Here is a 12,876-nt window from a genome sequence, read left to right as displayed (position 1 = left end):
TTGGGAAGAAAAAAATGCCCAACATGCCTACCCTGCTGATAAAGGATGAGTGGGGTCGTATCTGCATTTAGTGGAAGCATCATACCACCCATATTGAATTGTATAGCATCTCACATATTTTAAGTGTACTTGTAGTCATATCTAGCATCCATAAGAAATACATGAGGATCTTTTTTCCGATTTTATAGGAAAAGAAACTGAAGTTCAGTATTTGCCAGTAGGGCTTAACACAAAACTCATTCAGTTTTGGACTCTTCAGTGCTTCATTAAATAAAATACCATTTTGCTTGGCACAGATAAGGATGTTTTTTACAGTGTTACAGTTTTCGTACACACTGGTAACTTTCTTAAAACCATCATGATGTGTTACCCAGAATGTCTTAACTTTGAATATTAGGTAATAAGAAATTAGTAATTATTCAATAAGTATTAATTGAATTGACTTGGATGATCATCGTCATTCAAGAGAATATTTTCCCTAAGTTTGTAAGTAGTGCTATATTTATGTTGAATTTTTAGTTTTACTTTATATGTTATTAATATGAGTATTGTTAACCTTGCAGAATGGTCGATGTAGGGGGCCAAAGGTCAGAGAGAAGAAAATGGATACACTGCTTTGAAAATGTCACCTCTATCATGTTTCTAGTAGCGCTTAGTGAATATGATCAAGTTCTCGTGGAGTCAGACAATGAGGTAAGTGTTCTTTAGACAGGCAATGGATTATCATTTTATTATCTGATACAAGTAAATGATAGAAAGTAGGGTATGGGGAATGGAGTGAACTTACTTCTTTGCTTTCTTGAAATTTGATTTTAGGACTTTTAAAATAACCAAAAATAATCCTGTGGTAAGCTCTTCTGTCAGATGTATGAGCAGGTCTTTGTGTTCAAATCTAATTAGAGCCTATTTGATACTTTTTAACACTATGCAGAGGTTCTAAAAATGAAAATAACATGGAAATCCTAGGCTAATCATCAGATCATTTTATAGTCTTCCTCCTACAGGATAGAACTGGGAGTGTTGGAGTGAGTCATCCTGTTTTGTTTTGTTTTCATTTTGTTTAAATCATTGTTTGTGTGATGGGTGTGTCCCAAAGAGTACTCAAAATCTCTCTTGGCAAATGTGAATGACTTCGCAGCTGGGCTCTAAATCAGTTCATTATGAACCATGGAATATCTTGGTGATGCGGCCTTTCTGCTCTTATAGAATTCTCTAGGCTGTTGCATAATTTTGTCTCTATTAAGCAGTGAGCAGTTGAAGAAGTATCCTTAATATGCCTGTCTGGAGAACAATTTCAGTATTGTTATCTCCTCCCTGTTGCAGGGAAACTTAATAGGTGTAAATGTGGATTTTCAGGATGGTAAAGACCTGACGATGAATCAATTGATTATGGAATATATTAAGGGATGTAGAAATCTGTGCTTCTGAGCTGTAGTTGTGTGCATGTGTATGTGTGTGTTGGGGGAACGGGGAAGACACCATTGATATCCTGTTAGAGGCAGAGATTGCAGTGTGGTAGGTTAATAATAAATATTAAATATCCTAATAATAGGGTAGAAAAAAAGAAGGAAGTGAGAGATCCCCATTTGCTGACTAAAATAGGATCTAGCATATTATGCTTTTAATACAGTACATTTTTTAGGTACACAAGAATTCCTAACTGGTTCTTTTAAATATTTTTCTGCCAGTATTAATATCTCCATTAAAATGAATATCCAAGCTCCTATAGTATTTCTTTTATGTATAGGATTGATAAAGTTTCCATGAACCAATGTCCATATAGAACCGAGAGTTACCTGTTCATGCGTTTCGGAATCATTCCTGAGTTACAAGTATATTGGCTTTGGAGTTAACCAAATAACTTCTGTTTAAGAATGAGGCTTGTTTATCAATCAGTTGCCCCCAATAACTCTAAAGCAAAGTGCCTAAAAGCATGCTACAATATATGACAGTAAGTTACCAAGATACAAGGCAGTTACTGTCAGAATTTTAGCTATGATATCTTTATCTGTATATCTTTATGTCTGTGCTTGTTTGTTACATAATCCCTAGATGTAGTATTTTAAACATACTGCATATTTTGGGAGCAGATCTATTCTGACACTTCTGATTTTTTTGAATGTTGTGTCAAGACAAAAAAATATTTTGAGGGCTTCCTTGCTATATGCTGGGTACCAGAGTATCTAAAAAGACACAAAAATGGGGGAAAAAATCAACTCTGCCCTAGAAGACCTTATAAACAAGATATGCTTTTGGTCAGAATAAGCCATAGGGGGAAAGGTAAGCCTTTGTTATGTAGGTTGTCATTTCTCTTCTTTAATTTGCCATCCAGTAAAATAAAATTTGCATTTATCAATTACACAAGAGATGTAAGAAGCAAATGTGAATTTATTTCTGATGTTTACATTATAGCTAGAGGAGGACAAGTGTTTATCAATACACATTTTCCACAAGATAAATGCATTATATATATGAAGAAGTATATGTCATGATGTAATGCTTATCAATTTACCACTTCAAAATTATCAAAATAGAAAAGAAAGTAGAATCCTTTGGCAACTCATCAGCTAATTCAGTTCAACCGAATTGAATCTGGTTCTTCAGTTATCTGAACATTACAGATCATTTATTCCATTTTTCCTCAGACATAGCTAATAGTGACTAGATTTTTATATAAAAGTATATTATGTTAATTAGAATAAAATGGCATCGTTTTTATTATCATGTGTCATAATTAAAGCCCACAGTAACTTGACATTCAATGTACAGGTACTAAGAACGTCTAAAAATATTGTCCCAGTTCCTTTGATTCCTATGGTGATGTCTTATGCTACTTTTAAATAATTACAAATTAAAATAATAAAGCTATCATTTTTTCATTAGGACTCCCTAATCACATGTGAATCTTTTGAAAGTCTAGGTAATTCTATAAGATGAAAGTCAACTTGTATGGTGTTCCTTTCTGAGACCTCTAGTCAAGCCTGATGATAGTATGGGATCATGAGAAAAGTGCTGTTCATTAATTCCTTCATCCATATTAGCCACAGCTATCACTGTCTGTAATTAGGAAGTACTGTCAAAAAATATTTTTTAATGTTGGGATGTAGTCGCATTACCCCTTTTTTTCCCCAGTTGTACTAATGTATGATAATGTCATTGCCTCTCAGCTTCCTTAATCATTAAGAAAATTCAGAACTACAGAATTCTAGTTTCCCCAGATTTTTTGGTTTTGGTGAGACAAAACTGAAATAAACTCCAGAAACATTTTGTTCTTGGTTTAGAAGTCTGATGTTCATAACTTTAATCCAAAGCAGACTTTGTTGTGCCTCCCTCCCTTGGTATATATTTGTGAGAAAAACCTAGGAATGGATTCTGACAGCTTTTCTTTCTATCCCAGGAAACTGTGGAAAATGCATTGCAGACCACAGACAAAAGCAGCTAAGGGAAGCATTTTAGATTATTGCTTTTGCTTTTTAATATTTCTAAAACCTTATACATTAATCTTCATAATTTTATGTAGGTCTGCTTTTGTCTGCCTAGATTCTCAGCCTTTCTATTGTTTGGGGAATGAATTTCTTTTTTCCTTCAAAGAAGGAAATACATTATCAAATAGTGGCTAGAATACCCAGGGTGGTAGAGCTGTGTTGATTTGTATATTCCCTTTACTGTCTTATTGATTTGTGTATTCCCTTTGCTGTCTTATTTTCCCTGTGATAACACACCAGCATGGATTCCACTATTCTGCTGTAATCCTTTCATGGGTATGTTATTTCAGTGCTCCTGAAAGCCCAAAGCACACAATAAGACATGCTTATAACATATTTTAGTTTATCAGTGTGTATCCAAACACTGCCTTTTAATCTTTATTTTTCTGATTTTCTGTTTCATGAATATCTGAGCACTACTACAAAGATGTTTTCTCAGACATTGTCTCAATGACTGTCTTCCAGGCTAAGCTCTTTATAGAATCTCAAAGACTGAGACCTTTTTCTCCTCCATGTCCTCTTTGAATGTGAGCTTTGAATTTATTAATCATCTTGAAATGGTCATGAGGAATTATGTTATCATTTTATTAAAACGTCAAGATAGTTCTCCCTACCCTAGGCCCTCCTTGATCAAGGTGGATTCCCTGAACTTGGTTTCCATAAACATGTATTCATCCTACAAACCTGATTTTTGAAGTTGCTCAATTGATAAAAGGAAAGCATAGACGTTTATAATACCTTAGCACTTTATACCCAAAACTTGCTGATGCTGTTACTCATCAGAATCTACCAGCTGACCTCACCGTGGGGGGGACAGATCAGGTTTGCTGGTGTGCGTCATAATGATGAGGTTACAGGAATGAAGAGATGAAGGCCTGTGGCCAAGGTCACTGAAGGCCAGGTCCCCTGCCCTTCCAGACCAGCTTTCTTTCCCTTCCCTCACAGTGTCTTCTAGATGTTAGAGACAAACTTAAAGAAAAAGCAAGAGGAGCTATAAGGCAGCAAAGAGGGTGGAAGTAGAATGAAAATCCTGCCCTTTCATGAAGGAGTTGAAATAACTCTCCTCTACCTCTAAGCTCTTCTTACACCAATTGGTAGTAGTAGACCAGCCAGAGATCCTTTACCAGTAATTTAGAGTTCCTGTATTGCTCATTTGATTTTGAACTATCTTTAAACAATTAGTCTAAAATATGCATTTCCTTTGGATCTGTCTCTTCTGGTAGGTTTTAAAATGAAGCCATTTTGAAGTTACTCAGCTGCAATCAAAATTTCAACATTTTCCTTAAAAGTGTGAAACATGTACTTTGTTCTGCTCTAAAAATTGTTGAGTGAGCTTTTGCGAATTTTCTTCAGATAACATTCAGCTTTGCGGGGAAAACCTGACTAAAAATTGAGGAGAAAAAAACTCAGATCGCAAAGGAAAGACCTAAAGAACATTTATAAGTAGTTAAAAGTAAAAGGTTAAGATATCTGGTCTCTGATCGTTAATTGAATTGAATCAAGCCCACCTTTATCGAATCTTAATCAAATTAGGCCTTTGGTACACTTGGCTTGGATTCATGACCTGATTCATAAGGCTATTCCTGAAAGATGCCTAGCATTTTAATATTTAACCTCTTTCCTCTTTCCTCATTACTTTGTTCATTTTCAGTCACTTGTCCCTTTTTAAAACTCCTTCTCTCACCTTTCATTCTTTGGCTTTTTTTTCTTCCCTCATTATTGTACTCCTTCTTCATCTCTTTGTTCTCCTTGCTTCCCTTACGCTAGAAGGAAGTTTTCTGATTACCCAATTATGAGTTTGAACCAGAGACCTGGAGTTAGTACTGATCCGGGTATAGGGAAGCAGACACACATGAACACTTTTTGTATGCATATAAATTGGAAAGGTTTTAAAGAATTTACATTGAATTTATACAGTATAATCTATGCAATAGCTTTTTTTAAAAGATGAATTATGTGAAAAAGGCCGATTGTGGAATAGTGTATTTAATATAATGCAATATTTGTAATTACAACTAATTATGAATATAAAATTATTATTTGGATGATTATTCACCCCTCTGCAAAAAAGAAAAGAATTTGGAAGATTTTCTACCAAGGCTAAGGTGTAAACAGTGATTGTCATTGTCACTAGGTAATAGCATTAGAAATAATAATTTAAATGATACTTTTTTTAAGGTAAAATAAAATAAGCCTTCAGTTTGAGAATTTTAGCTCTACCATTTACCAACTTTGTCCATTTTTCCTTTGGGTTATCTTTTTCTTACTAATTTATAGGGGTTTCTTATTTTCTTTGGATGTGAGCCTTTTGTATATGTATACAAATATCTTCTTCCACTTTGTAGCTTGCCATTTATTCTCATATCTTTTGATGAACTGAAGTTATAAGTTTTAATGTAATTAAATTTGTCAAAATTTATTTTTATGGTTATATGTTATTTTGTGTGTAGCCATATATTCCATGCCCAGTGGGATAAAATAAATCACATGAAAAATCTGGATGAAAGGACAGTAAGGATTGGATGGTGAGATTAAGAATTAAAATAAGAACCATACAATTGTGTACCTTTCCTAATGGTAGGCCACAGATTTAATCAAGCATCTCTTAGCAACCAATGAAAGGAGATAATCACGGCCTATTGCAAGAGTCACTGTGTCCTTAACATAAAAAAGAAATAGTTACTCAAATTAGCTTCTTCAGGTACTGAGCCCCAAGTGACTTCTCCTGCAGCTTGAGAAGGAGATGCCATGGAAGGAAGTAAATCAGATTCATGATAATATCCCTCGAGGGAACCAAGTGTTAGAATTCATAAGGGCTGTTTCTTTAGCTTCCCTCAGTGACAGTGCCATAACATGAAAGCGTGTGATAGGCTTATACCGTGTGGTCTAAATACACAGTTTGAAACAAGAATAAAACTTAGAATAGCTTGGAAAATGGGTTTTGTTTACTTCTATTTCTATAAACGGTTTGAGTGAGAGAAGAGTATATAATTATAGAGAACTTAAAATATTGACCTACCTGCTTCCAATTTTCATTTTTCACACAAGTAAAATGATACAGATAAAATTAAAGACTATGTGTAGCCCTCCCTGATTCATTTCTCTCCTTCCCCAGAAGCCACTGGCCTCACGTTGGCATTTATCATTCCTAGGCATAGTTTTTCACTCTTTTACTACATGTGTATGTGTCACTGAGCAATACTGGATTCTAAATATTATGCATGATTATACATTTTATTAAAATGGTTTCATTTTGCAATTTGGTCTTTTTTCACTTAGCATTGTTGTTGAGATTTTTTTTCATGTTGCTACACATGATTCTGTTTCATTTATTTAAACTACCATATCACTCTATTACGTGACTATTCCCTGCTGTGTTTCACATGCCCCTTAGCCAGTTGGGTTGTTTGTAATGCACATTACCTTTTCCTACTCTTGCTTGGTCTCCCTCTCACCCCAACCCCTAAGGAGTTTTCTTTTTGTTTTTGATATATACACAATTGAAAATGTCTTCTGGAAATACTGTTACACATATGGAAATTATCTGTCACTACATGGTTTGTCGTTTTCATTTTGTTTATTTTGCAGAAGGGTTTTGGGTTTGTTTTGTTTTGTCTTGTTTTGCTTTTTGAGACAGAGTTTCACTCTTGTTGCCCAGGCTGGAGTGCGGTGGCATGATCTTGTCTCACTTGCAGCCTCTGCCTCCCGGGTTCGAGCGACTCTCCTGTCTCAGTCTCCCAAGTAGCTGGGATTACAGGCACGCGCCACCATGCCCGGCTAATTTTTGTATTTTTAGTAGAGGCGGGGTTTCACCATGTTGGCCAGGCTGGTCTTGAACACCTGACCTCAGGTCATCCCCCTGCCTCGGCCTCCCAAAGTGCTGGGATAACAGGCGTGAGCCACGATGCCTGGCCAGCAGAAGCGTTTTAATTTAATGTGATCAACTCACTCATTTCTTTTATTGGTTATATTTCTGTGTTTTCTTCAAGAATTCTTTTTCTTCCCTAAGAATATGAAGATATAATCTCTTATTTTCTAGTAAAATTTATAAGGTTTTGCTTTTCATAGGCTTCCTGCATACATATAATTGATTTTGTGCATGGTAGGAAGTAAGGATTTAATATTTCCTTGCTATTCTTCTATCAGTTGTGCCAATACCATTTATTGAATGGTAAGTTCATCCATCTTTTCTCCACTTTTTTTACCTTTTTAATTGTGAAATACACACACATAAAGAAGAGTACACAAAAAATATACAGCAGTGGTTTATCACAAAAGCAAACATCTGTTTAACACCCCTGTCAAGAAACAGAACTTTGCCAAGACCATTGATGCCTGCAAGTGCCCTCTCCTACCAGGTAGCCACTATTCACTCAGGTAATTATTTTCCTTTTCTTGTTAGTTTTTTCCCCTCCCCGTTCTTTTCAGTTTTAACACTTAAATATGCTTCCCTAAATACCATTGTTTAGTTTTAACTTGTGTTTAACTTTTATACAAAGAGAATCAAGTAGTGTATTTTTTTAACCTTGCATAGACAGTATGTTATTTTAAACTTTTTTATAAAGGATAGCAAAGAGTGTATTTTCTTTTGTGTCTAGATTCTTTTGCTCAATATTATGTCTGTAAGGTATATGCATTCTATGTAATTCATTCATTTATACTGTCATGTAGTATTCTGTTGCATGAAAATTCCACAATTTACTTACCCATTTTACTATTTATGGACTTTTTGGATGTGTTTCCAATTTGGGGCTATTACAAATAATGCTGATGTGAATACTCAGTTGTGTGTCTCTTGTTGCACATAGGTGTACATATCTGGTGTATATGTACCTAGTAGTAGTATTACAAGCACATAGAGTAAGCATACCTTCAGATTTAATAGATAAAACCAAAGTATTTTTCCACAATAAGTGAGCAAATTTACCCTCTCAGCAATGTCTGAAAGTTCCTCTCATTTCACATCTTTGTCAACCCTTGGCATTATCCGTCTGTTCCATTTTAGCCTTCTGGTGACTAGGTAGCTGAGCTGTGCCTGTTTACTCAGGCATATCTTCCTGGTGAATAGCTATAGTGCAATGCAAAGATGCTTCACTAGAGTCCCATCCCTTCAGCCTCTCAGCTGCTGCTTCCAGAATCAGCAAATATCTCCATGGGAAAATTGACCCCAAATACTGGGCTCACTTCTCTAGACCTGTTCTTTCCCAAACCTTGGCCTGATAATTCTTCACTACCTCTTAGTTCTCTGAGGCCTTTAAGCAGATGTATTTTTTAATTTGTTAACTCTTCTTTTTTTTTTTTTTTGAGACAGAGTCTTACTCTGTCACCATCTCGGCTCGCTGCTAGCTCTGCCTTCCGGGTTCACGCCATTCTCCTGCCTCAGCTTGCCAAGTAGCTGGGACTACAGGCACCCGCCACCACGCCCAGCTAATTTTTTTGTATTTTTAGTAGAGACTGGGTTTCACCGTGTTAGCCAGGATGGTCTCGATCTCATGACCTCGCGATCTGCCCGCCTTAGCCTCCCAAAGTGCTAGGATTACAGGCGTGAGCCACCGCGCCTGGCTTGTTAACTCTTCTAATTGTGCTCCTTCCCATTGATATTAATGACACATGTGACATGTATCAAGTTTTATTATATGCACGAGTCTTTCTCTGGGCTATTTGGTTGATCTGCTTCTGCTATACCAGTATAAAAGTTATCAAATCACTAGTTACAATAATCTTAATATCTAGTAGATGAAATCTGTCCATCTGTTCTTTGGAGTTCTCTTGGTTATTGTCTGTCCTTTACTCTTCTATTTGAATTTTAAGATCAGCCCATCAAATAAGTACTTCACAATTGCTTCAAATTGTGATTTCATATTTTGGGGTACAAAATTCTGTATTATGTCTTTTATAACAAACTATCTAATTGAATGATTTAAATTTTAATTTATTGTCTGCATGATCAGTTAACTGACAGGAACTGTCAGATACTGACAGTATTGTTATTGTTTTTAATAATGTTTTTATTGGCATATACATGTATAGAAAAGTATACAGATTATAAGTATTCAGCTTGATGAATTGTCACAAAGTGAACACATGCATGTAGTCACCATCTGCCACAATAAATAGATATTATCAGCAGCTCCCTCTGATGGTTCACAGGCAATACATATGTTCAACTGTGGTAGATACTGCCTGTATTAGCTTCCTAGGACTCTTGAAACAAAGCACCAGAAACACTGTGGGTTACAACAGAAACTTATTCTCCCCGGTTCTGGAGGTTAGAAGTCTGAAATCAAGGTGTTGGCAGGGCTAAAATTCCTCCGAAGGCTCTAGGGGAGAATCTCTTCTTTTTCTCTTCCAGCTTCTGGTGACTGTTGGCATTCCTTGTGGCTGCACAACTCCTATCTCTGACTCTGTCTTCACATGGCCTTCTCCTCTGTATCCACCTTCTCCTCTTTTGTGTCTTCTAAGGACTTGTCCTACAAGTGTGGGTGAGATTTAAGGCCCACCCACATAATCTAAGATGATTTCATCTCAAGATCCTTACAGCAAAGACCCTCTTGATAAATAAGATTGCATTCACAAGTTCTGGGGTTAGGGCATAGACATACCTTTCTCAGAGTCACTATTCAGCCCAATGACACTGCCAAACAGTTTAAACATTGGAAGAGTTGGCACTCCCACCAACAATGTGTATGTGTTCTATTTGATCCATACCTTAGACAGCGTAGATCAGCTTTTAAATTTCAGACATTCAGGTGGGTGTATAATAGCATATCATTGTGGTGTGAATTTGTTTTTCCCTAATTAAAATCAGATTGAGTACTTTGCCATGGGAAATATTTTTGAAGTGCTTATTTAATTCTATGTCAGTTTTCTGTTGATCTGCCTTTTTATTATTAATATAGAGGAATTCTTTATAAATCAGTGATGCACGTCCGTTGTTAAGTTCACTGTTTTCAAATAACTTCTGCTCCTTCATGACTTGCCTTTTCACTACATTGAATTTATCAGTCTTTTAAAATTTGTCTTTTATCATGTCCTCCTTAAGGAATCTTTCCCCCCAATTGTAGTGTATAACATTTATATTTTATAAGTGGATATTTTAGCATGCAGATTTTTTGTTTTTCAATTATATTATCTGCATAGTTTCACGTTTTATAAAGTTTGTCAATTCTGAATACACTGAAAAAATAATACCAACATTTTAACATCATAAACATTTGTACCTAACCACGGACATAAAATTTTTTGTCAATACTGAGATCACTTGGGTAGGAATAACCCGTTTATGTAATTTGGGAATTCTGGGGAAAATTGAAATATATTAAACTTTTATTTTAAGGTACACATTTATCTTAAATAGAATAAAATAAAAATACATGTAAAATATAAATTGTATACACTGTGTAATATATTATCAAATTACCTTACCAATCTCGTGTCATAAAAGTATTTTGTATAGCTTGGTTGGCTCATGAAAATATACCAAAATGGATCTCTGGCAGGGGAACAAAGGAAGAACCATCCACTCACTTTTTTGTAGGAAAAAAAACAAAAATTTCAGAGGAAAAACAAAATGTGCATTTGTTTTCCCCTCAATGACTTATTTTTATATCTCCCACTGTGATTGTAAACTTATGTATTTCTTCTTTTAATTCCATACTTCTACTCTATTTTTGAGGCTTCATTATTATGTGTTATTAGTGTGAATTTTTTATATATTTCTGATAATTTATTCCTTTTGTCATCAAGAATTTTTTTTAAGAGACAGGGTCTTGCTATGTTGCCCACATTGTCCTTAAACTCCTAGGCTCCAGCGATCCTCTCTCTTCAGCCTCCAAGTAGCTGGGAGCTGGGACTACAGCCATGAGCCACCATATCTGGCTCAAAAATAATTCTTTTTTAAAGTCAGAAGTGCTCTGTGCCAAAATAATGCGGTTATACAGGAAGCAAACTAGAAGTGCTAGTATCCTGCCTCTCAGCCCTAGGTTAGAAGACGGAACAAGATCCATGTTTTCCTAAGTAGTAATAACTGAGCAGTGGGAAGGTAGGCGGTGGCAGCAGCAAGGTCAGAGCAGCAGTGGGAGCCCGCACAGGCAGGCAGTGACTTGAAGAGGTTGGAACCAACGTGAGAAGGAAAGATGATATGAAAGAAGCAGAGTCTGTAGAGACAGAAGAGCCAGCTATAAAGGAAGTAGAAAATATTAAATTGAGTTTTAAAAAATAACGGCTTATTGACATATATTCATATACCAAAAAAGTACCATTTTAAAATGAACAATTCAGTGACTTTACTGTGTTCACAGAAATGTACAGTCATTACCACTATTTAATTTTTTATACACACACATACTTTATGTTGTAGAGGAATTTTAGGTTCACAGCAAAATTGAACAGAAAGTACAGAGATTTTCCCCTTATCTTCTACCCCACATGCAGGAATAGCCTTCCCCACTATCAGCATCTGGAACCAGAGTGACAAATTTGTTACAATTCATGAAACTACATATATACATCATTATCACCCAGTTTACATTTGGATTTACCCTTTAGGTTGTATGATTGATGGGTTTGGACAAATGTAAAATGTTATATATTCACCATTATAGTGTTGTACAAAATGGTTTCACTGCCCTAAAAATGCTCTGTGCTCTGCCTATTTATTTCTCCCTTCCCCCTGCCATTTGGCAACCACCAATCTTTCTGCTGTCTTCATGGTTTTCCCTTTTCTAGAATGCCAGTAGTTAGAATCATACAGTTTGTAGCCTTTTCAGATTGGCTTCTTCCATCTGGCTTCTCCTGATATGTGTTTGAAGTTCCTCCATGTCTTTTCATGGCCTCATCATTACTTTTTGGTACTGAAATAGTTCATTGTCTAGATGTAATACAATTTATCCATTCACCTGCTGAAGACATCTTGGTTGCTTCCAAGTTTTGGCAGTTTTATGAATGAAGCTATAAACATTTATGTGCATGTTTTTGTGTGGGCATGTTTTCAGCTCCTTTGGTTAAATACCAGGGAGCATGATTGCTGGATTATATGGTAAGAGTATGTTTAGTTTTTTTAAGGGAAACTGCCAAACTGTCTTCCAAAATGGCTGTACCAGTTTTCATTCCCACCAGTGATGAATGAGAGTTCTGTTGCTCTACATGGCCACCAGCATCTGATGTGGTCAGTGTTTGGGATTTTGGCCATTCTAATAGGTGTGTAGTAGTACTTCATTGTGGTTTTTATTTGCATTTCCCTAATGACTTATGATACAGAACATCTTTTTATATTTGTTTGCCTTCTATGTATCTACTTTAGTGAAGTGAACAGATGTACAAGTCTTCGGCACATTAGAAAATTTTGGAGCATTTTTGATTGAGTTGTTCATTTTTTAATTGTTACATTTTA

At 35.7% G+C, this 12,876-nt stretch overlaps 1 protein-coding gene across 3 annotated transcripts in view; it reads left to right on the top strand.

Moving 5' to 3' along the window:
* Window positions 1-12,876, top strand: part of GNAQ (G protein subunit alpha q) — a 312,313-nt gene that overhangs the window by 237,493 nt on the left and 61,944 nt on the right. For all 3 annotated transcript variants that reach the window (XM_016960988.3, XM_054658875.2, XM_063787785.1), the window contains one exon: window positions 564-693. In XM_016960988.3, the coding sequence (XP_016816477.1) occupies window positions 564-693 (130 nt within the window). The remainder of the gene's footprint in view (window positions 1-563; window positions 694-12,876) is intronic.

The sequence above is a fragment of the Pan troglodytes genome, chromosome 11, assembly GCF_028858775.2.
Source record: "Pan troglodytes isolate AG18354 chromosome 11, NHGRI_mPanTro3-v2.0_pri, whole genome shotgun sequence".
In the NCBI taxonomy this organism is placed as follows: Eukaryota; Metazoa; Chordata; class Mammalia; order Primates; family Hominidae; genus Pan; species Pan troglodytes.
This window is presented reverse-complemented; position numbering and strand designations above follow the sequence as displayed.